At 46.1% G+C, this 25,268-nt stretch overlaps 2 protein-coding genes and 1 pseudogene across 2 annotated transcripts in view; 2 read left to right on the top strand and 1 right to left on the bottom strand.

The window, feature by feature from the left end:
- Positions 1-1,289: 1,289 nt before the first annotated feature.
- Rtp3 (receptor transporter protein 3) lies at positions 1,290-5,043 on the top strand (the record flags this gene model as incomplete). Its single annotated transcript, XM_052189215.1, has 3 exons — positions 1,290-1,405; positions 1,899-2,108; positions 3,920-5,043. Coding segments are annotated over 3 exons (1,425 nt in total), but the record flags the coding sequence as incomplete, so codon positions are not given.
- On the top strand, positions 5,039-6,307 carry LOC127689511 (histone H2A.Z-like; annotated as a pseudogene).
- A 1,687-nt stretch (positions 6,308-7,994) lies between these two features.
- Positions 7,995-25,268, bottom strand: part of Lrrc2 (leucine rich repeat containing 2) — an 18,170-nt gene continuing 896 nt past the window's right edge. The window contains exons 2-8 of the mRNA XM_052187104.1: positions 23,629-23,836; positions 22,016-22,172; positions 19,318-19,454; positions 15,402-15,547; positions 11,263-11,418; positions 9,520-9,656; positions 7,995-9,238 (exon numbers count right to left, since the gene is read on the bottom strand). Of these exons, the coding sequence (XP_052043064.1) occupies positions 9,189-9,238; positions 9,520-9,656; positions 11,263-11,418; positions 15,402-15,547; positions 19,318-19,454; positions 22,016-22,172; positions 23,629-23,836 (991 nt within the window). The 3' untranslated portion in view covers positions 7,995-9,188. The remainder of the gene's footprint in view (positions 9,239-9,519; positions 9,657-11,262; positions 11,419-15,401; positions 15,548-19,317; positions 19,455-22,015; positions 22,173-23,628; positions 23,837-25,268) is intronic.

The following is a 25,268-nucleotide window of genomic DNA, read 5'->3' on the forward strand; positions in this document are numbered from 1 at the left end:
AGATACAGCCATTCTCTGCTTCAGTCACCTGATCAGTATAAGCTCAGCGTCACCCTAGTGACATCCACCCGTTATCCCAGGAGAGGCTATGCAAGCCTAGCTTTACACCTTTGTTTAAAACTGACCTAGCTTATATTCAGTTGTTGACTTATCAACAGTGAGTCCACAGCCGACACTGCAACTGGGGACAAAGCTCCTCTGACATGTGTACCTTCTTTTTCTTTTTCTTTTTTTAAGATTTATTTATTTATTATATGTAAGTACACTGTAGCATCTTCAGACAACAGAAGAGGGCGTCAGATCGCTTTATGGATGGTTGTGAGCCACCATGTGGTTGCTGAGATTTGAACTCAGGGCCTTCAGAAGAGCAGTCAGTGCTCTTACCAGCTGAGCCATCTCTCCAGCCATGTGTACTTTCTATGTTAGAAACAGAGTGGCCGGGCTGGTGAGATGGCTCAGCGGTTAGAGCACTGACTGTTCTTCCAAAGGTCCCGAGTTCAAATCCCAGCAACCACATGGTGGCTCACGACCATCCATAATGAAATCTGATGCCCTCTTCTGGAGTGTCTGAAGACAGCTACAGTGTACTCACACATAATAAACAAATAAATCTTTTTAAAAAAAAAGAAAGAAAGAAAAGAAACAGAGTGGCCTTCTTTCTCTTGGGAACATGTCGGCAGCAGCCCTAGAGACTGTCTTACACAGCGAGGCCTCTAGGAAAGACCCCAAACATGTGAAGAGCATAGCACCGTTGACCACAAATGGAGAACTCCTATTTATTGAAAACTGGAATAAGCAAGCAGGGGTGTGGGGGAAAGGACACCCCATAGTGAAAAGCTGAAAGGGAGGAGAGTCAAAAAGAAGAAACTGAACTACCTCCCAAATGATGTAGTTAATTTATAACTGAGCAAATAACACTGAGAGACTAAATGAGGGCGGGAAGGAAAGACCACGGTCTGAGGAATCTACCTACAAAGCTGTTGTGACCCGGGGCGGAGGAGGGGGAGAGAAGCCTGGGGAAAGTTTGTTTCCAAACGTCACAGGAAGCCCTTCCCCTTGCTTCCTTCTTTTCTTCCAGGCTGAGGAGCTTCCAGCTTGGGAAACAGCCAGGGCAATAAGTCAACGGCTGCCTGGGCGAGAGGAAGACCCACCCTGTCTGTGGATGGAGTCTTGGGACGCAGACATTCGGAATCTTGTCTGCCTTCCATAGGGCACCGACTGCTCTAACTCTGATCCTCTCTGCCTAGCTCCCCTTCCCCTTCCTCGGTTTGGGGTGATGATGAACCAACCTTGTGGGGGAAGGCAATGGGTCCCTGTTGGTCTTGGGCCAGCAGCCTCCCTCTCACCTAGGGACACATCACCTAATCTCCCAGGCAAACACTGACTGCACCAACTTTGATTTCTGGTAAGTGGAGCATTTGGGTGGGCCGGAGACCTCCATGCTCAGGCTATGGTTGGTGAGGAAAGAGAGGGACAGCTGGATGTCTACAGATCGCCATCCTCCTGATACAAGGTGTGACTGAGGACTTCACAGAGTGTAAGAATCCCAGGGAGGCCTCTTTTGCCTCAAGTCGGAGCTCAGCAGCACAATAGGTGAAGATTTCCAAACGTTAGAACCAGAAAAGGCAAGTGTAGCCTCCAACCATTTCAGAGACTCTGTCAGAGGCAGGTCATCCTGATTTGGACTTCCAACACTTTCTCCCTCACTACTGGATTGAGACTTTAAAAAAAAAAAAACCAAAGCTTGAAGCTCTGAGCTTGGACTGCTGTCCTCTGAATTTGGGAACAGACACACTGACCTTTGTCCCTGGGACAGAAGGATCTGAACTACAGTCCCAATTCAGGTCTTCAAAGGGACTGCTAGCCAGCCTGAGTAGACCATTCACCTCTTGCCACAGGTCTGCCTGGGCCCAGAAGACTCTGCCCCAGCCTGGGCCCAGCACTGCAGCCGTGATAGAAGAAGACATAGAACAATGGCAACAGGTGTTCCAGGAGCTGATCCAAGAGGTGAAACCGTGGCACAAATGGACCCTCAGACAAGACAAGGACCTTCTTCCTGATGTTCTGAAGCCAGGATGGACGCAATACCAGCAAAAGGCCTTTGCCAGGTAAGGGAGGTTTGAGGGTGCGCATGCCAGAAGATTCTTGCTTATTTCTAACTGGTTCTTCTTCTTGGCTGTCCAGTCTTGCACACTGAAGAACACAGGAAGGAATTCCGGCTTCACTGGGGACTGGGATTTTTCCTCCCTCATGACTGTGAACTTAAAACAGCGGCAGGCATGGATTCTAAGAATCCAGGCTGTGGTGTGGGATGCTGTGGAAAAGGGAAGGAAGAATGGCACGCTCATTTATTCAAGGGGACTTTCGGAGGCCACCCAACGTTTTACACTTTCTTTCCCAGGAGAGAATGAGGGTGCCCCAAGGCCCAGGGGTGTAGAGAGGAGGGCACAGAGGGTAGAGTCTCGGGATCTGTCACGCCTGCTGCCGTCTGTGAGGGGACTGGATCTTTCCCAGACAAGACAAGTCTTGGAAGGCTCCAGAACGAAGCGTTAGCTTATTTAAGAACCTGGGACTCGGGCCTGGAACACGGCGCAGCTGGAGTGCTGAGACCAGGCCCCACCCGTGGGTGGCTGCTGGGGGACGGCTCAGGCCCGTGTGCAAAACAGAGTGAGAGTAACTCCCAGTCAGTGCCTCTCATGGGGCTCAGAGCTGGCTTCTCAGCCTCTCCTTTCAGTCTCTTCCCACATTTGCCCTAAGATGGCAGCCCTAAGAGGATCAAAACAACATAAAGAGGGCTCCTGGGACCATGGCTCAGTCGTACCTTTACTTGGCATGTGCAAGGTCCTAGGTTCTGTGCCTAGAACTAGCCTGGGAGCTAACTCATTCTGCTCAACCTCTTCCAACTTCTCACCTCAGACTGCAGATGCCCCTGTCTCAAGCAAAGTTAGGATCCACTGCTAAGACAGGAAAAAAAATTCCCAGGATTTAGCCTAACAATGGCTCCCTGGGAAGATCTCACTGCTGCTCAGGTCTCACTGGCCGGCAGGTCCCATCACTGCATCCAGAGGGAGTTCATGAATTATTGGATGAGCAGTAAATGCCTACACCACACGGCGGCGGTGTTCTGGCTTTGCAGAACAGATAGCACTGACTTCTTCTAGTCTTTCCTTCACTGTTTCCAACAGGTATTAGAAAAACTGCTCTCCTGACACGGGTGTCAGTCTGCACCTTGTTGGAGGCAGGCACTCAGAAATAACGCAAAATTCTCTGGCGCACGCAAGAAAAAGAATGGGTTGGGGGAGGGTGACCCACAAAAGAAGAGAGAGCTGGAAACCATGATCTCTGGGGATTCTATAATCATAAAAGCCCCACCCCCACAGCCCCACGCCCTTTTACCCCACACCTCACCTTCCCCCCACAACCTCCCCCAAGGCAAACAAAAGCGTGCAAGCTGTCCCTGCAGGCAGGAGATTGCAACTCTCTCCTGGTCTGCTCTGACTTAACCCAGCACCCATTTATATCCACTTGTTGATTTCATAGCATAGGGTCTTTGGGGGTGTTGCATATACAGCCTTGAACACATTTACCTCAATATCTCAAGAAACAGTGGCCTGGGGCCAGTGACCTGAGCCCCAGTTCTAACTCTTAAGCCCCAAGTCCTGGGCATGATGCGTTCCCAGTGTGTGCTTTGCCCCTGAAATGTACACGCTGGACTTAGAAAATGCCCTAGGTTCCTTCTGAGTCCGATGGTTTGTGTGCTGTTAGCACGGTAGGTATGACAATGGTCCCAGGGCACGATGATGAAACAGTGGAGATGAGAAAGAGGGGTTTATTCGCTTCTCTCACCGTTAGCGAGAAACCCCTTCTCTCTCTGGCCCCTGCCCACAGCTCGGCTAAAACGCTGGCTTCTCCCCCACAGGTTCCACTGTTCTTCCTGCTCTCGAAGTTGGGCCTCTGGCCGAGTCCTCATAGTCTTCCACATGCGGTGGTACGAGAAGAAGACCAAGGGGCAGGTGAAGATGAGGGTGTTTGCTCAGAGGTGTAATCAGTGCCCCGAGCCTCCATTTGCAACTCCAGAGTTCACATGGGACAATGTCTCAAGGATCCTGAACAACCTGCTCTTCCGAATTCTGAAGAAGTGCTATAAAGAAGGGTTTAAGCAAATGGGTGAGATTCCTTTGCTTGGGGACACCAGTCTCGAAGGACCACATGACAGCAGCAACTGTGAGGCCTGTCTGCTGGGCTTTTGTGCTCAGAATGATTTAGGCCAAGCCTCAAAACCACCGGCTCCCCCGTTATCTCCTACCTCCATGAAGTCAACCAGGGAGTCTAAGGTCACTGCCACCTGTAGCAACCATTCCTCCTCATCGTCCTCCTCTAAAGTGGAGAAGCCCCAAGCATCAAAAGTGAACCTCCAAGCCAATAATCCTACCACAGATGACCCCAAGGTTAGCTGCACCCCAAAACCATCAACTACTCCAAAACTGACAATCCAACAGCTGCCAGTAGTAAGCTCACCTGCCCCCAGCTGTGTCATCCAAATGCCTCCTCCTGTCCACAGCAGCAGAGCAGTAGATGTGGCAAAGGAGAACACCAGATCCAAGACCCCAAAGGCATTGCTCTCATCCTCTTTATATGCCCCACCCACTTCATCCAATGCCCCGCCCACTTCTTCCGATGTCCCACACACTTCCTCATATGTTGTGCCCACTTCCTCCTCATGGAGACCACCAGCAAGCACCAACTGCGAAGTGGAAAGAAGCAGCCGTGTCCACCCACAAAGCCAGTCTTCCTGCTGCAAAGCTTGCTGCGGCGGCTGCTGCGAGATCTTCGGGTGCTGCTGTGAGATCTTCTGGGGCTGCTGTGTGGGCCGCTGTGAGATCTTCAGGCGCTTCTTGCAGTGCTACTGTGAGATCTTCGGACACTGCTGTCAGGCCTGCTGTAATTGCATGTCAGAGAGTCCACAGTGTTGCTTGGTCTTTCTAGTCGTGTTGTTGTTACTGTGGTACTTGTTATAAAACACAATAAGGCAGTTTGAATCGCGGTAGGAGGAGTGGGCGCCGGGATCTCGCTGAGCGTCCGCCTGGCCTCGTCTCGTCCGAGCTTGTCCGAGCTTGTCCGAGCTTCAGCACAGTCCGAGAAGGCTGGAGGTAAGGCTGGAAAGGACTCCGGAAAGGCCAACACAAAGGCGGTTTCCCGCCCGCAGCGAGCCGGCTTGCGTTCCCTGTGGGCCGTATTCATGGACACCTGAAATCTAGGACAACCAGGCACGGACGTGTGGGCACCACCGCTGCTGTGTACAGCGCGGCCATCCTGGAGTACCTCACCGCAGAGGTACTATCCGTGGAGATGAAGAGTTGGATTCTCTGATCAAGGCTACAGTTGCCGGTGGTGGTGTCATCCCACACATCCACAAACCGCTGACTGGGAAGAAAGGACAACAGAAGACTGTCTAAGGATGCCTGGATTCCTTATAATCTCAGGACTCTAAATATTCTTAACAGCTGTTAGTGTTGGTGATTCCAGTGGACTTTCTCCGTGAAAAACACGATTTTGCCTTTTTGTAATTCTATTTGAGCAAGTTGGAAGCTTAATTAGCCTTCCAAGCAACCAAATTTCTGCATTCGAGTCTTAACCATGTTTAAGTGTTACTGTGGCTTCAAAGAAGCTATTGATTCTGAAGTAGTGGGGTTTTGATTGAGTTGACTGTTTTTAAGAAAAACTGTTTGGATTTTAATTGTGATGCAAAAGTTGTATAGACATTATTTCCACTCTGCTGGGTAAGCTCAATAAAGGTCATATCCCCTCCCAAAAAATAATAATAAAATAACATATATGTGCCTTGAAAAGAAAAAAATACTCTGAATGGGAAAACAAAAAGAATTACAACATCCCCCAAAAGTCACACATTGCATAATCTCCGTTATGTGAACCGTCAATAAAATCAGTAGAGTCCAGAGATAGCGACCAGGACTGGAGCAAGGGGAAGTATAAAGCCCGCGTTTAAGCAGTGTGGCCTTTGTGGAGAAGAGTGATGAAGGTATTTGGGACTTTGGTAGACACGGTGGCGGCCTCTCAGCACTGGCCGTGCCCTGAAAGCCGCTGAGCTTTCTGTCTGCAGATAGTCTCCTCAGGCTGGAGAGATGGCTCAGCGGTTAAGAGCACCAAGTGCTGCTCCGAAGTCCTGAGTTCAATTCCCGGCAACTACACGGTGACTCAAAACATGACGATAATGGCATCTGCTGCTCTCTTCTGTCATGTAAGTATATATGCAAATAAAGTGTTCACATATAATTAATAAACTTTTCAAAAAATATTCTTTTCTTTGATTCCCCCCCCCCCCCAGTGGGGCAGATTAGGCTTAGGCTAGGTTTGCAATCCCACAGTGTACTTAAAGTTGGTCTGGAAGTCACTTTAAAGTTGGTGATCTAGGCTAGCCCATGCTCACAGCAATCCTTCTGCCTTGGCCTCTCAAGTGCTTGGATCTCAGATAAAAGCCACGATGCTCATTCAGCACATAGTTAATTTTCTGATGTGACTTTTACCAAAACAAAAAACAAACAAACAAAAAACCGAGTCTGAGGCGTTGAGGACTCAGAACCCTTCGGAAGCCTTGAACCTGGGATCTCCTCGGCAAGTTCTAAACTTTTGAGACAGGAGTAAACTGAACACCTAGGTTCTCAATGGTCTCCATGCAGCTACTGAGTGATGGGGACAAGAGACTGGAGAGAGAGGGGAAGAGGGAGGGGAGGGAGTGGGAGGGAGAGAGAGAGAGAGAGAGAGAGAGAGAGAGAGAGAGAGAGAGAGAGAGAGAGAGAGAGAGAGAGAGAGAGAGAGAGAGAGAGAGAGAGAGAGAGACTTTTAAGTCCAGTTAGGGAGCTGGGGAGAAGTCTCAGCTGAAAATGCCGCTCAGGTAGCTCAGGTACAAGGACCCAAGTTCAGATCTGCATCGTGAGTGAAAAGCAAGGTGTGACGTCATGCAGTCCCTGTGCAAGCGTGGGGGTGGGGGTGGAGGGGGGCTGAGACTGGCAAATCACAGGCAGTCACTGGCCAGCCAGTATGGCCAAAACAATAATCTGCAAGTTCAGCGAGAGACACTGTGTCAATAGTAAGAATAGTAACAAACAACACGGTTACGAAGTAAGGAAGACACTCTGCGTCACCTCTGGAACATACACACCACACACACACACACACACACACACACACACACACACACACACATACCCCGCAGGAACACACGTGGAACAGGGCTTTTACGCAAAGGCTGGTTTAAAATAAAACACAAATTATGAACAGTCTACTTGTGTGAAAGTCTACACTCACCTTTTCACATTTAATTTTTATATCTTGATATAAAGCATGTACTTGAGTGTGAAATAAAATCCTACAGTCATTCAAGTAGGACTAATCATCAGTTTGAAACAGCGTTAGTATTGGGAAGAAAGACATTTCGTCCTGTCCTTTTGCCTGCCTCTGGACATTTTGCTTTCTGTTGAAGTAATACTCTACTGAGATGATAAATAACACTTGCACTTAGTTCAGGCAAAAGACAAAAATGCTTAAGTACCAATATTAATCTTCTTTCCGTTTTCTGTGAGTGTGCGAATGTGTTGCGTGGTTTTGGGGGGGAATGCACACGCGCGTGCGTGCGTGCGTGCGTGCGTGCGTGTGTAGAGGCCAGAGTTTGAATCACACTCTAGCATTTTTCCACTTCATTGACTGAGGCAGTATCTCCTATTCAAAGCAAGGGCTTCTGGTGCTTGGCCAGCTAGCCAGTTTGCACTGGGTGCCCAGACTGGAATTGCAGGTGGGCCGCCTGGTTCTTAGATTTGGGTATCAACAGCTTTAACCACTGAGCAATCTCCCAGCCTTAGTAGCCCTTTTGTTTTAGGGTTTTTTGTTTGTTTGTTTAATTGTGTGTTATGTGGTAGTCTTTTTAAATTATGTGATTCTGAGAACAAATCAGTTCTTTGGATTAAAAAAAAAGTAAAAATTACTTTGTTTGTTTGTTTTTAATCACAGGCAATGTCCTCCCGCCCCCAACCTAACAGGTTAGGCTTTGCTGTACAGTATGGTAGCCACAATTGACTAAGTATATTGCATTTGAAATTTATTTTTTGAGGCTTGTCAGACACAAGTGTCCCATCCCTGGATGTTGTAGCATCTAACGGCACAGGCACAGAACGTTCTCCCCATGGCGAAGGCTGCAGTGGCCGCAGCGTATGACACCAGAAGGAGTCCACCCATACACAAACAAGAGTTATGGGTATTTCTTCTCTTCAGAACAACCAGCCACTTCCTGTTTGCTTTAGCCTAAGACACCGGTATAAAAATACAAACTTTCTTCATACAGTTCTTCCAGTGGTGTAAACCTGATTCAAGAACAGAGACCCCAAAGAGAAGCCAGCCTTTGCCAATGCAAACTAACACCAGAGGGTCTTCTGCCAGCCCACAGCTGCTCTCCAGTGGGCAGAGCCCTCCTGTGACTACCACGTGGAAGCCATCAGTGTGGTCTCCACACTCCCTAAAACACCTACAGGAATGAGCCCTGAAGGCACTGTTCTGAGGACCACCAGGTGGCCGGTCAGGACAAGACCAAGCAGAGTGTTCAGATCTTCCTGGGCTTGCGCTGTGTGAGCATTTAGTGCGGGATGCGCCGGATGCTCTACATACACCAGCCCTTCTTTCCACCCTCAAGACCCAAGTCATACCTTCAGGCTCTCCTGAGAGCCAAAGTACAACGTAAAACATACTTGGAGAAATGGATCTGAAATGTGGAAGTAGCAACTTGTTTAGACTCGTTGTTCTCAATAAAAGTAAACAGTATACTGAAACATTTTCAAGGTGGTAAATTCTCCATTTCACCCATAGCCCTCTAGCCCTTGATACCTGAACATAATGCATTCAATTTCAACACTTGTTCCATATGTTGTAATTGTTTTAAGCAATGTGTTTCCTAAAATATTAAGTATGCAGTATTTAGGACAAGTATATATATTAGTCAGCTAACATTAATATATAAGCAAGTTTATCAGTAATTTGAATGGTTTTTTTCTTAATAGTGAAGATGGTAGTTTCTAGTCTTTGTCCTTAAGTACAAGCTGCAATTCCAATAAGAGGTAATGCATATGCAAAGATTTAGAGCACAGGGCAGTAAGATTTTTGTCATCTTCCGGTGGACTTAATCAAAGCTGAAGACTAAATGACACTTTGGTGGTGTAACTGGGAACAGCTTCTGTAATAAAGAAAAAATATAAATATATTTAGGTGGGGTTTTTTTTGGGATTTTTGTTTTGTTTTGTTTTGGTTTCTTTTTGTTTTCAAAACAGAGTTTCTCTATGTGAAGCTGGACCAGGCTGGCCTCGAACTCACTGAGATCCACCCGCCTTTGCCTCCTGAGTACTAGGATCAAAAGCCTATGTGCTATCATTTTGGTTCACAAATAGCCACAAATAATTTTTTTTTGGTCAATCTGATTTATGTCATTTTAGATGGCTTCTCACAGTCCCGACTCACCTCTTTCTTTAAGGTCTTCAATATATGCTTTCATAAATTCCTTATCAAGATGCTGGCGGTCCTGTTCGCTTTCTACTGTGTCTTCAGTGTCTTGGCACCCGGTCTTATCAATGGGATTGTCCATAAGGCTTATAAATCTGTAGAAGTACAGAAATTATGTGTGTTTACCGTGAATGTTCAATAGCCAAACTCCTCTTCCTTGGGTTGGAGAGATGTCTCCACAGTCGAGAGCACGGGCTGCTCTGCCGGAGGACCTGGGTTTGATTCCCAGCACCCACAGACTGGTTCACAACCGCCATCAGGAACTCCGGTCTAACGGGATCCAGGGCCCTCTTCTGATCAGTGAGGGCACTAGGTATACCTGCGTGCATGCAGGCAAGCAAAACATACACATAAAGTAAAATACATACATCTTTTCATAAAGTAAAGTTAGAGGAGGGAGAGGCAGGTGGATCTCTGTGAGTTCAAGGCCAGCCTGGTCTACAGAATGAGTTCCAGATACCAGGGAGATATGTATATATATATATATATATATATATATATATATATATATATATATATATATATATATACACATACATACATATATACATACATATATACAAATACACACAAACACACACATACACACACACACAGTCACTCCTTGATTACTTTCTTAGCAGTGTATGAAGGTATTTTCCTTCTGGAATAGTACTTTCTTTAACAATCCATTTATTCATTCCTCTTTTTCTCCACTGAGCCAGACGCGGCTCATTTTTCTTTTTCTTTAATAAATGCTCAGGGACTGGGGCTGAGCTCCGTCAGCAGAGTGCCTCCCTAACATGCACACAGCCCTGGTTCTGATCCCTGGCATCCCGTAAACTATGCACGCCTGTACTCCCCATACTAGGGTGGTGGAAACGGGAGGGTAAGGGATTTGAGGTCATTCTCCACTGTGCAGTGAGTTTGTGGCTGAGCCACAGGAGACCCTGTCTAATAGAAATTAAGAGACACGAGTCAGCCCATCAGAATTCCCTTATTCCTCATCTTGTTCATGATACACCATTCCAAGAATTTTGGTCTCAGCTGGGCGGTGGTGGCACATGCCTTTAATCCCAGCACTTGGGAGGCAGAGGCAGGTGGATTTCTGAGTTCGAGGCCATCCTGGTCTACAAAGTGAGTTCCAGGACAGCCAGGGCTTCACAGAAGCCCTGTCTCGAAAAAACAAAAACAAAACGAAAACAAAAACAAAAAAGAATTTTGGTCTCGGTCTCTCCATAATGGTAAAGGAAGACGTATGGGAAGGTTCCCGAGGGCACGGTCTCCTGCCTTGTGTTCTATCCACTCGGGAGAGAGCAAGACCTCAACCCAGACTGGAGCCTGTATCGCCTTTGTAGGATGGTTGTCTTTGTTTGGGGGTTCGCTGAAGAAGTCAGAATGGTGATTCAAACAGAAAGGATTCCTTGAACAGTGTCTGCTCTATCCAGGACAACAGAGATGCGACAAATGAGAGGTCTAGCCAGTGCCCCCAACTTATGCTGTCCAATGGCAAGTGGTGTTTGTAGCTCTATAAATACAAGATTACACTCCTCAGGGCATTTGACAAACAAACACACCCTTTCAAGTTCCCGTAGAAAGTGGAGAAAGGTCAGAGTCTTGGAATTTTGAGAATCCTCTAATCCGGCTCTAATCTAATCTAATGTCCCGGATGGAGCCAGAGGTGATTGGCTCATCCGAGCCCGCCCCTTCCGGTCTACTCACTTCAAAGGCGTGGAGCCATCGCAGAGGGCCGTCGGGAGCTCCACCAGGTGATCCCCACTGACAACCAGCAAGGTGAGCTTTTTGAGGTTGAGCATAGCCTGAGGAAGGTAGGTCAGCTTGTTTTTATACAGGAGGAAACTTTGTAGCTCTTCCAGCCTGCGGAGAAGCAAGGGTTCAGGATGGACTCCACCCGCCAGGGAGCTACAACGCGTTCCCGCACGGAAAGTCGGCTCAGTTTATCACCCACGAAGACATGGATTTAGCAAGCTACAGAACAAGCCACACGACGTTCTCCTAAGTGTCTCCTGCGTTTCCCAGTGTTCCCGTACGAATACACAGATTTGAGCAGTCCGTTTCCTTTCATACAATCTACTCTTTTTAAAGAAGGCACAAAGCCTCTTTAAAGAACAGAGGGATGGGAATGAAAAAGAACAAAGAAGGTGCTTTACATTTATTTTCTTTTGCTGTCTAATTTATTCCAGCCTGGAGATCTGAGACCGATTTTTTGTTTTTATGGTTTTGTTGTTTTTTTTATTTTTTATTTTTTTATTTATTTACCATGTTTCGTGTAATGCCACAAATATCTCAAAAAAAAAAAAAAAAACCATCTCTGTCATTTCAAACACAAGCAAGCGTCACTTGGCCTCCGCAGCCCCGGAAATGCCAGCACTCATTCCTCATAGGGTAGGGAGCAAGAGTACAGAGATGCTATCTGGAATGAAGCTCAGGCCTACGCCACCACCCGTCAGTAAGCCCTCGCAGTTTATTTACATTTTCGTAGCACCGGTGTCAACTCTAAGAGGACATGAGTAGTTTTCATCCATGAAGCCCAGCCCACTTTCCCAGGCCACGCAAGAAGAAACTGAGTAATATCAGTGGCAGGAATGAATGAATGAGTGAACGCATGTATCTATCTACTTATCTTACATATTTCAGTGCAATAATTACCATTTAAAGAACGGGTTGCATTTTACATTTTATTTTTGTGTGGGCGCCTGCTTAATAGTATCAGTGGCAGGAAAGAACGAATCAATCAATCCACCTTACATGTTTTTCAGTTATGCGTATGTGAGTGCAGGTGCCCATGGAGGCCAGAGCATTAGACGCTGGAACTGGAGTTACAGGCAGTTATGAACTTCCCAGTGAGGGCGCGGGGAGCTGAACTCAGGCCCTCTGGCAGAGCAGTTAAATACTCTTTTTTTTTAATTTATTTATTTTATGTATGTGAGTACTTCAGACACACCAGAAGAGGGCATCAGATCTCATTACAGATGGTTGTGAGCCACCATGTGGTTGCTGGGATTTGAACTCAGGACCTCCGGAACACCAGACAGTGGGTGCTCTTAACCATTGAGCCATCTCTCCAGCCCTAAATATTCTTTTTTCTTATTGTTTGTTTTGTTGTTGTTGTTTTAAGACCCGGGGTCTCTTTATGTAGTTCTGGCTGTCCTGAAACTTGAAATGTAGAGCAGAGTGGGCTTGAACTCACAGAAATCCACCTGCCTCTGTCTCCAGAGTGCTGGAACTAAAAGTGTACGCCACCGCATCTGGCTACACTGGCCATCTTCAGAGCCAAGCGAGCTCTCCAGACCCTTCACTTTCTTTCTGTTGCTGTTGCTTTCGAGGCAGGGTTTCTCTGTGTAGCCCTGGCTGTCCTGGAACTCACTCTGTAGACCAGGCTGGCCTCGAACTCAGAAATCCACCTGCCTCTGCCTCACAAGTGCTGGGATTAAAGGCGTGCGCCACCACGCGAGGCGACCCTTCACTTTCATTTTTTTTCACTTTAAATCACACACGACCATGTGTATCTGTACGTGAGGAGGTACATCAGCGTACAGCTGCCTGGCGAGCAGATCCTATGGCGCTGGAGTTGCAGGCAGCTGTGAGTCATCTGATGTGGGGGTTCTAGGTTCAGAACCTGGGTCCTCTGCAAGAGTACTCAGCCTTAACCACTGAGCCATCTGACCAGCCCTCCATCTTGTGTTCTGAGCCAACTGGTTGCCACAAGCTCCAAGGAGCTGCCTGGCTTTGCCCACAAGAGCACGAGGGTTACACTTAGGAGTAGGTGCACACAGCTTTTAAGGACTGTTAGGGGCCCAATTGTGTCCCCCGCTTTTAAGGACTGTTAGGGGCCCAATTGTGTCCCCCATGCTTACAGAACAGATACTTCACCCGCAAGCTGGGGGTGGGGGTGGGGGTGGGGGTGGGGGGAGGAGCACATAGCATCTGTTTTTAAAAGTGAAATAGCAGCCGGGCAGTGGTGGCGCATGCCTGTAATCCCAGCACTTTGGAAGGAAGAGGCAGGCGGATTTCTGAGTTCAAGGCCAGTCTGGTCTACAGAGTGAGTTCCAGGACAGCAAGGGCTACACAGAGAAACCCTGTCTCGGAAAACAAACAAATCTAAAAAACCCAGAACATAAAAATCAAAATAAAAGTGAAATAGCGCCAGGTGGTGGTGGTGCACGCCTGTAATCCCACCACTCTGGGAGGCAGGGGCAGGCAGATTTCTGAGTTTGAGGCCAGCCTGGTCTACAGAGTGAGTTCCAGGACAGCCAGGGCTACACAGAGAAACCCTGTCTTTAAAAAACCAAATCCATGGGCTGGAGAGATGGCTCAGTGGGTAAGAGCACTGACTGCTCTTCCAAAGGTCATGAGTTCAAATCCCAGCATCCACATGGTGGCTCACAACCATCTGTAAAGAGATCTGACACCCTATTCTGGTGTCTGAAGACAGCTACAGTGTACTTACATATAATAAATAAATAAATATTTTTAAAAAAAATGCTACCAACACCATTTAAAAAAAAAAAAAAAAACCAAAAAAAAAAAGTGAAATAGCTGCATGGATACAATTTAACAACATAACTACCACATCAATTCTGTTTAAAGTGACACACCTTAAATTAACAAATGAAAGGTAATAGTTTTCCTCACTGATGTTCTTCTAAGTAGTAATGTTTCTATGCATAATAACATTTCTATACACAATAAATTTTCTTTTCAATCTCTGCTAAGTAAAATTAATAATGTTATTCTATGAAAGATGAAACCTAGTCCAGAAACTCAGAGATGCTCAGCGGTTAAGAGCACTGGCTTCTTGTCCAAAAGTCCTGAGTTCAGTTCCCAGCAACCACATGGTGGCTCACAACCATCTGTAATGGGATCCGATGCCCTCCTCTGTCATGTAGGAATACATGCAAATAGAGTGCTCATATAAATAAATAAATAAATAAATAAATAAATAAATAAATAAATATTTTTAAAAAGAGAAGAAGAAGCTCCTATCAGTGATATCAGTAGTCCTAGCACCCAGGAAACTGAGTCGGGAACATTGTGAGCTCTGAGCCCTTCCAGGCTGTAGAGTAAGCCCCTACCTCAAACATCAACACATAAAGAAAACAAAAATCTCTTCAAAGCTGGTTGTGGTGGCATATATTTATGGATCCAGGACTTGGGAGGTGAGACAGGAAGATCACGAGTTTGAGGCTAACCTGGGCTACTTCGCCAGACTCTGTCTCAAAGGAAGGGAGAGAAGGAAGGTGCAATGAGATAGCTCAGCAGACAAGGGTGCCTGCCACCAAGCCTGACAACCTGAATGTGGTCTCCTGGACCCACACGGTAGAAGGAGAGAACCAGCTCCCACAAGCCAACCTGACTTCTATTCCTAAGCATGCATGTGCGAGTGCGTGCACACGCACGCGTGCACGCTCACACTCAGTTTTGTAGAAACCAAGTGTGGTGTTGTATACCTTTAATTCCAGCAATTGGGCCAGGCTGGGTTAAAAGGAGAGAACCAGTCATTGCACAAATAAATAAACAGGAAGAAAGAAAAGAAGAAAGAAAGAAAGAAAGAAAGAAAGAAAGAAAGAAAGAAAGAAAGAAAGAAAGAAAGAAAGAAAGAAAGAAAGAAAGACAGATGACTGAAACAAATCAAATTTGCCAAGACAATGAAGATGTGTTCAAATGCACACATGCACATATGTGAAATACACAATGGAAACTGTCTTATCCTATCGTTTCCTTGAAAGACACTTTAGTTGATTTCAAAGAATATTTATGTGCTAGCATAGCTAAGTGCTAAGGGTCTCAGGGTGTTAGTAGTCAATTCATATACCTCACCTTAGAATGCAAGTAGCTACCTGTCTATATCTTGTGGCAGGTCACTGAGATTGTTGCTGCTGACATCCAGCCACTGCAGACGACACATCCGCAGGACACAGATCGGAACGCTGGAGAACTTGTTGGCGGAGATATCCACGAAGGTCACTTGCTTCAAATTACTTAACTAGAAAGGAATACGAGAGGATTTTAATTACCCTTCTGTGACTGTTAACCCTGATTGGTAACTAGACAGGATTGAGAATCACCATGGAAACCGGTCTCAGGGCACATCTGGGAGGGAGGGACTGTGTAGACTGAGTTAATGGTGGCGGCGGGGCTGCCACGCTCCCTGGCTGGGGTCCAAGGCTGCACAGGAAGAAGCAAGCTAGGCATCCAAGACGCTCAAGCTCCTGCTCCCAAGGCTTCCTGTCACGGTGGGTCGGACCCTCAAAGTGTGAGCCAACGTAAAGCCCTCCTTCCAAGAGCTGCTTCTGTCAGGTGCTTTATCATGGCATCAAGACATGTCACTAATACACCTTGTGAAAACGTCATTTAAGCTCAACGAATAATGTTTAGAACAATGTTTCTTTCTCAAAAGCATCCATGAGTGTATGCAGCAAAGACCAGACCCACTGTGTGCTTCAGAGCACCTACTATAAAGCGTTCGCCATGCTTCCTGCTGGGACCCTAACGTATGCAGCACACTGTGGCTGCCCTCGGGAGCCGACATTTTCACAAATAAGTAAAGCAACTAACTCATGTAGTTAGAATTGACAAGTCTCAACTTTCAGGAAATGCAGAGTGAATTTGTCCAGCTGCAGTGATGGAGAAGAGGCGGCCAGGGGTCCGAAAGGATTGCACGGAAGACAGAAAACTGGAATTAGGTCTCCAGTGGGAAGCAGCCTGTGTGAAGTCACAAACGACAGAGTTCAAGTCTCTTCTTGCCGCTGCTGCTGCTGTTTTGTTTCTTTGTTGAAATGGGGTCTTACAGGGTTTCTGTAGGGTCTTACTACAAAACCTTGGCTGTCCTGGAACTCACTATGTAGACCAGCTGGCCACGAAATAACAGAGATCAGTATGCCTCTGCTGGGATTAAAGGCACATGCCACCACGGCCAACTAGAAAGCTCAAGTCTTACAGAGTACAGTGGTGTGACAAGAACTGCATCAGGCTTTGACAAGCCCTGAGGAAAGCCACATTTGCAAGGCTCAGGGGCTATGATAAAGATCCCTTGATCTTGTCTGGCCTCAGAAGCTGAGCAGGCTGGGTTCTTCTGCTCTGATTTCATATCCACAGGTCTTTTTTGTACAGTGCCACCTCAAACACATGGAGAGATACATTTTACCTCAGTGCAAATCTATGAATCTTGAATAAGATGTTTCATATTTGGAATTATTATAGATGTTTGGTAGCTACTATGAAACATAAGAACATTTTCTTTTTTAACGTGCTTATTTGGAGAGTCCATGAATAAAATTAATCTCTCAAAACACATTTGCAGGCCACCAAGATGGCTCAGTGGATAAGAGTGTTTGCAGCTGGCCGGGTGGTGGTGTCACATGCCTGTAATCCCAGCACTCTGGGAGGCAGAGGCAGGCGGATTTCTGAGTTCAAGGCCAGCCTGGTCTACAGAGTGAGCTCCAGGACAGCCAGGGCTATACAGAGAAACCCTGTCTCGAGAAAAAAAAAAAAAAAGAGTGTTTGCAGCCAAGCCTGACAATGTGAGTTTGATCCCCAGGGCCTACACTATGGAAAGAAAACCAACTTCCAAGAGCTGTCCTCTGATTTCCACAAGCACCCACACACAGGGGCACATAAGACAAATAATGAATCTAAAGCATGGTGTTCAAAATTACTAGAAACACAGAGTTGGACCAAAGCAGAAAGGAAGAGCACCGGGCCCATGCCCATGACAACAGTCCCATCCTCACAGCGTCAAATACGCTGTGTTCTTGTCTGGAATTCTGGAAAAGGCATGTGAAGGCAGCATGTGACAGTGAACAACCAGAGAGCTGTGCTGGGTGCCAGTGTAAGGCTCTGCGCAGGGTGCCAGGGTGTCAGACAGACAGAAGAAATAAAAACAAAATCTAAATCACCATCCATCTCCTTTTCCCTTTTCATAATAAATACATTTTTAGGCTGTACTCTGAATGAAATGGCTTCAGTGGCTTAAGTTAGGTAGTGTGAGCTGTACACACACACACACACACACACACACACATGCAGGGAATGAACTCACATGGTTTGCATGAGCGGTAGGCACTCTTTTTTCTTTTTTTGGTTTTTGGTTTTTTTGGATTTGGTTTTTTTGAGACAGGGTTTCTCTGTATAGCTCTGGCTGTCCTGGAACTCACTCTGTAGACCAGGCTGGCCTCGAACTCAGAAATCCGCCTGCCTCTGCCTCCCAAGTGCTGGGATTACAGGCGTGCGCCATCACCGCCCGGCTGCATCAAGCATTCTTAACTGCTGATCCATCTCTCAACAGCATTAATCAACAAAGAAGGAAATTCTGTGAATATAAGAGGCATTTTCGCAGGACAATGGCTCAGTGGTTAAGAGCACTGACTGCTCCTCTAGAGGTCCTGAGTTCAATTCCCAGCAACCACATGGTGGCTCACAACCATCTGTAATGGGATCTGATGCCCTGTCTAAAGATACCTACAGTGTACTCACATACATAAAGTAAATCTTAAAGAAAAATAAAAATAAAGGAGGCATTTTCCCTTTAGTTACTTTCATCAGTGGCAAAGCATCCATAAAGCACACTGAAACTGAAAGTTTTAGTCGCCTAAAAATCCCAGGGTCATTATGTGAAAGGAGAGACTGTCAACTGAGAAAATGCCTCCATGAGGTCAGTCAGTAGGACATTTTCTTAATGGTGATTGGTGGGGGAGGGCCCAGACAATTATGGAAGTTACAAACAAATAAATAAATCCTAGAGTTAGAGACTGAAACAACTAACCTAAAAATCCAGTCTCAGGAAGCTGAGGCGAAAAGGAATCGGTTGTTTGAGGCCAGGCTGGGTGCACAGGAAGACCCTGTCTCTTAGAGAGAGAGGAGAGAGAGAGAGAGTCAGAGACAGAGAGAGAGAGAAATATAAAGAGACAATGACAGAAAGAAAAAGACAGAGACAAAGATCTATTATAAGAGTTTAATATCGCAGCTGGGCAGTGGTGGCGCACGCCTATAATCCCAGCACTCTGGGAGGCAGAGGCAGGCGGATTTCTGAGTTTGAGGCCATCCTGGTCTACAGAGTGAGTTCCAGGACAGCCAGGGCTACACAGAGAAACCCTGTCTTGAAAAAAAAAAAAAAGAAAGTCCAATTGATTGTAAATATAATATAGTTGGACATGGTGATACACATCTTTAATACCAGTATACACAGAAAGTTTTAGGCCAGCCAGGACTACATAGTAATACTTTATCTCAAAATAAAATTATAATAAATATGTAAAAATATTATAGAGATTTGTCTCTGAAGTCTCAATTCTGCCTCATTTTTCTGTCCGTCTGTCATCTGTCTTTACTTTAATTCTTTGCTATGACTTTATGGTAAATTTTAAAACTGCATCTCTAGTTTTGTCCATTTTCTTTAAAAAAAAAAAAAGATTTATTTATTTTATGTATAGGAGTGCACTGTAGGTGTCTTCAGACACACCAGAAGAGGACATCAGATTCCGTTATAGATGGTTGTGAGCCACCACGTGGTTGCTGGGAATTGAACTCAGGACCCCTGGAAGAGCAGCAATCAGTGCTCTTAACTGTTGAGCCATCTCTTCTGCCCTAGTTTTGTCCTATTTCAAAGTTGCTTGGCAACTCATATTTTCATGTAAAGCTTAAGAACAAAATTAATAATAATACGGAGGTTTTAGTAAAGGTTTCTCCCAGTACAGAGCACTCCATGCCATCCGTTAAATAAAAGCAAGTCCTAGGGCAGACGCGCTTGTTTCTTACCTCAAAGGGGAGCTCCATCAGGTCCAGGTTCCCAGAACAGTCCAGTCTCTCTAGATTTTCACAGTCTCCTAGCTCCGGGGGAATACTCTTCAAGTGGTTGAAACTTACATTGAGTTCTTTCAGATTCTTCAAGCGACCTGACAACACAAAATATCAGCCTCCATTGAGTAGGTCCTTCAAAGTCTTTTAAGAAGCGGGGCAGTGGTGGCGAACGCCTGTAATCCCAGCACTCCGGGAGGCAGAGGCAGGCAGATTTCTGAGTTTGAGGCCAGCCTGGTCTACAGAGTGAGTTCCAGGACAGCCAGGGCTACACAGAGAAACCCTGTCTCGAAAAAAAAAAAAAAACAAATTAAAAAAAAAAAAAACCCTACAAAGTCTTATAAGAATAGAAACAAGCTGGGCTTGGTAGCACAGGCAATTAAGCTTAGCGCTCAGAAAACAGAGAAAGGCAGATCTCTGTGACTTCCAGCCCAGCCAGATATGCACAATGAGTCTCTCAAAAACAAACAGACCAGAGACAAATCTGGCTGGGTTTGAGGGTTGGCTTTGCTTCCCTAGTTCTTTCTTCCCTGCGGACACTAAAGTTAAGGTGTGCATTAGTTACTTTTCTGTTGCTGTAATAAAATATCATGACCAAAAGCAACTTGGAGAAGACAGTTTGAGGTTTCAAGGACTCGGTGTTTAAGAGCACTGGCTGCTCTAACAGAGGTCCTGGGTTCATCTCCCAGCATCCACGCGGTGGGTAATAAATCCAACGTAACTCCACTTCTAGGGGATCCAACACCCTTTTCTGGCCTTTTCAGGCACTGCATGCATGTGGTACACAGTATAAATATACCAACAAAACACCGATATGCATAAATAAAATGTTAAAAATTGAAAGGGAAAAAACGAAAGGCTTATTTTGGTTTATGGTTCCAGAATAGCAGAAAGCGCCTGACTCGGAAGCAGAAGCAGGAAGCTAGCTGATCACATGACCTCCCACCGCAGGAAGTAGAGCAAATCTATAGACCCTCAAAGCCCGCCCCCCCCACTGACGTACTTCCTCCCACAGGGCTCCACTTCCAAAAGGTTCCACTTCTCCCAAATAGCGCCACTGACCGGGACCAACGTTTCTCACTCAAACCACCTCAAAGTGTGACCGGGATCTGTCCTGCGTATAGCCTGCGTCAAACCAGGCACCCTTGGTGTGCAAACCCCATGAGAGCTGGATCACAGGCCCGGATTGTGAAGATCTCGGCAGTTCCTAGGATAGCCGACACTGCGGTGCCTGCTGGTGGGCTCTATCTAACTGGGCGTGAGCTAGATACAGAAGTATGCACAAAGTTCTGCATGTACAATGTAAATGACTAAAAGGAACACACGGTTTACAGAGCGCATGTAATCACCACTCATCTTTTACATCTGCATTCTTTCAATTATGATATGTCATGCTTCCCAAAGAAGCAAATAAGTCATATAAGTCAAATGGGGTGTGAATACATCCAAGAGAACAGGAAAATTTCAGAATGACGGAAAAATGCTGTATTCTAGTTCTGCTTCTATTTTAATTTTTATTTTATTTTTATGTGTATGTGTGTGCACCACATACATGCAGGGACCTTTGGTGTTAGAAGAAAAGGACATCAGATCATCCCTGAATCTGGAGTTAGAGGCAATTGTGAATTGCCATGTAGGTGCTGGGAATCAAACCTAGGTCCCCTTAGCTGCTGAGTCATCTCTTCAACCCCCTGATTCTGATTCTTGTTGGAAAATATAGGCAGCTAGTTCCAACCTAGAAACTATCATAAGAATAAATACATAATAATGCTCCAAAAATCTCAAAGACTTTGAAGAACAGAATGAGGTGCCCGGTACTTCAGCATTGATGAATTTACCCACCCTGTATAGCACAATCTCTACACTACAGTTAGGGAAATGCAAGAGTTGGTTGCCTTGCCGGGCAGTGATGGCTCACGCCTTTAATCCCAGCATTTAGGAGACAGAGGCAGGCAGATTTCTGAGTTCGAGGTCAGCCTGGTCTACAGAGTGAGTTCCAGGGCAGCCAGGACTACACAGAGAAACCCTGTTTAAAAAAACAAACAAAAAACAAAAACAAAAACAAAAAAGAAAAAAAAAAGAGTTGGTTGGCTGAATGATTGCCCAACTCACACACTGGCCTCCTGTGATGATCTGGCTTTCTGCCCTCCAGGACAGCCAGGACTCTGTTACACAAAGAAACTCTGTCTCAAAAAACAAAAACAAACCATTATTAGATGTTGATCAATCAAAACAATATAAGTTAAGCTAAATATATCAATGGATGACTATATAGACATGATTATTTTATTCTGCCTTTACAATAATCTTGTTATTAACCTGTCTCTATTACTCTGCCTCCTAAGTGCTGGGATTAAATGTATGCACCACCACACCTAGCAACAAAAAAAATTCTTAAAGTGTTGCCCACTTATATGACTTCAGGTTACTAAGCAACTGTCAAATATCTATCGATGCTGAATCGTGCAGGTAGATCGTGGTATTTCATGTCCCAAAGGGGACAAAGTCATTGTGAATGGTGGCTCTGGGAACAGGGAAACCGCTGAGGGACGCCCAGGAGCAGGAGGAGAAGGAAATGGAGTGTTTGCACTGTGTCACCTGCCGATGACCTGCCTGCTCACCGCCAACAATGACCAGAGATTGCTGCCGAGGAACCTACCAATTTCAGCTGGAAGACATGTGATTTGGTTTTTTGGCAAATCCAAAATTTTCATTGCTTGAAACAGCTCAATGTACGTCGGAATGATCTGAATGAGGGTGTTGTGAATGTACCATTCTTTGAGGTGTGTCTGTTCCTTCAGTGAATCAGGCAGCTCCTGAAACAGAAGGAAGAGCATCAGTCAGAGGCAGCTCCTTGGTGTGTACCAAGCCTGACAGGCCAAGGATTTATTCTAAACATGAATGGCATGTGAGAACATCAGAGCTAAACTGCAGCCATTTCTACAGAAGCCAATGATGGTTGTTATTAATATCACAATAGCAGAGCAGCCTTATTTCAACCAAATCCTAGTCAGGTCTAGTGGTGCAGGCCTGGAAGCCCAATGGTTTGGGAGGCTGAGGCAGGAGTATTGTAAGTTCAAGGCCAGCTTGAACAATTTAGGGAGATCCTGTCTCCAGATAGAGCCAACCATATAAACTATTTAATGTATATAGTTATCAGAACAATGGAAGAGGTTTGGGTTCAGTTCCCAGCACCCACATGCTGGCTCACAACCATCTGTAACTCCAATCCCAGAGGACCCAATACTTTCTTTAGGTCTCTATGGGCACCAGACATACATGTGATACATTTACATACATGCAGGCTGGTTACCCATGCACATAAAATAAAAAGGGAAATCTCAAAACAATTTTTATAAAAAGGTAACCTTCTAATTCAGTAAGAAACCTTGTCTCAAAAAAAAAAATAATAAAGTGAGCTGGGCATGGAGGTGGACATCTTTAATACCCACACTCAGGAAACAGAGGCTGGTGGATTTCTCCAAGTTTGAGGCCAGCCAGCCTGGCCCACATAACAAATTCCAAAACAACAACAACAATAATAAAAATGTCAGCCGGATGTGGTGGCACACACCTTTAGTCCAAGCATTCAGAGGTAGGCCGATCTCTGAGTTGGGGGCCGGCCTGGTCTACAGATCAAGGGACAGCCAGGGTTACACAGAAAAGCCCTGTCTCAAGGGATAAAGCAAAAGAAATAAATTGGCCGGGCCAATGGAATGGCTTACCAAGCAGAGGTTCTTGCCACAGCCTGACAACCAGAGTCCAACCCCTGGAACCAACATGGGGGACGGCAGAAAGAACCACCACCGCAAAGTTGTACACACACACACACACACACACACACACACACACACATTCTGGTCCAATAAGATGGCTCACTGGGTATATACCAAGACTGACAACCTGAGTTCAGTAGATAGGCACCCTCTGTATACCTGCCGATCCAAATGATGGAAACGCAAAGGGAAAGTAGCAAGAAGGCTCATGGGATAATCCTGGTCTGAGAGAACTGTAGCTCACAGAACATTCACTGAGATATTTCTCGCCACAGCCCCAGGCACACAAGAGGGGCTGGGGTTGTAGTACAGGCCTGAAGCCCTGGATCAACCCCCAGCAGGGAAAAAAGGAACAGATTTTTTTCAATGCATACAAATGGAGCATACATTAGGCCAAGGCTAAAAGCTCAACCTCAGCCACAGCACTGAGTGCCCACTTAATACAGACAGACAGACAGACAGGCAGGCAGGCAGGCAGGCAGACACCACGACTCACCGTCCACTGCGTCCCTGAAAGTTCAAACACAAACGGACTGCTCCGTTTGCCTCTGTCCTTGATGCGTGCGCTCTGCCTGGAGACCGAGTTCCTCTCTATCTTTTCCAGGAGCCTTGTGTTGGTGTCCACGAAGCCATTCTTGCAGTACTCCGCCTGGGGCACGCCCTTCCTCCTGCACTCGGCCACAAAGTCCCACTCCTCCTTTATCCTAAGGCAGGAAGCAGAACACTAGTTATTTCCCGGGGAAATAAGCAGCCTCGATCCTCCACTTCCCTGGAACCTGGTTTCCCACTGTGGACTATCTAGGCTTGGTCCTGACCGCTCCTTCCTGCCGCCAGGGATGCTGGGAAATCTGAGACCCTTCTGTGTATATCACTAGTCGCCATGATTAAAAGATGAGCTGAGTTAGATGGAATCTTGGCTAAACCGCCAGTGTTACCTATGCCTTTGCTTAAGTGTGGTCTCTTCTGAGAAACTTTTTTGTTTGTTTCTTTGTTTTGTATTGTTTTGTTTTGAGACAGGGTTTCTCTGTGTAGCCCTGGCTGTCCTGGAACTCACTCTGTAGACCAGGCTGGCCTCGAACTCAGAAATCTGCCTGCCTCTGCCTCCCAAGTGCTGGTATTAAAGGCGTGCGCTGCCACCGCCTGGCTGTGTGGTCTCTTCTGAACTAGTCCGGCATCATGTCTACCTTTGATTCCACATCACCACATTTCTGTGCATGACTCCCTGGGTCTGTAGGCAAGTGTCACCGTCTTGTTGGTCTTGAGTCAAAGCTCCTACAGCCCAGTCAAGTGAGTGGCCTTGACCTCACTTTGCATGACAACAGACTCCAGATCCTCCGGTCTGTAAACATCATATGCCTGATGTTTATCCTTGTGCTAGAGAGAAGCCACCTAAGATATCATGAAGGTTTCGTGCTGGGGGGGGGGGGCAGGGGCGTTAAGCTGAGGGATCAGGGACACTTTCAATAATTAACACAGCTCCAAAGGTTTCGATCGAGGAAAGGAGAGCTCTGAGGATCATGAGTTCAATGCCACCCTATGAAACACAGTTGGCCAAAGGAAAAAGACGTCATTTCTCTCCCTCCGTCATACAGGTCCTAGGGATCAAACTTAGATCCACAGATACAACAGTAATGGCCTCTTCCTGCAGACACATCCCCCTGCCTCAGCTTTTCTTGCTTCTGAAACCAAATCTGAAGGCTGATCCAGGCAACCTAGTGAGAGGGTAGACCTTGGGTCCTGCGTCTTCTCTTCCTTCCTTTTTCTTTTTCTTTTTTAAGATTTATTTATTTCATGTATGTGAGTACACTTCAGACACACCAGAAAAGGACATCGGATCCCACTACAGATGGTTGTGAGCCACCATGTGGTTGCTGGGATTTGAACTCAGGACCTCTGGAAGAGCAGTCAGTGCTCTTAACCACTGAGCAGCCATCTCTCCAGTCTCTATATTTTATTCTTATTGTGTGTATATGCATATGTACATGTGTATGCCATATTTGTATATGATGAGCTTTTGTTTCTTTGTTTTTGTTTTTCAAGACAGGGATTCTCTGTAGACCTGGCTGTCCCAGAACTTGCTCTGTAGACCAGGCTATCCTCAAACTCGAGAGATACACCTGCCTTTGCAGTCTGCAT

Source organism: Apodemus sylvaticus, chromosome 7 (genome assembly GCF_947179515.1).
Source record: "Apodemus sylvaticus chromosome 7, mApoSyl1.1, whole genome shotgun sequence".
Classification (NCBI taxonomy): Eukaryota; Metazoa; Chordata; class Mammalia; order Rodentia; family Muridae; genus Apodemus; species Apodemus sylvaticus.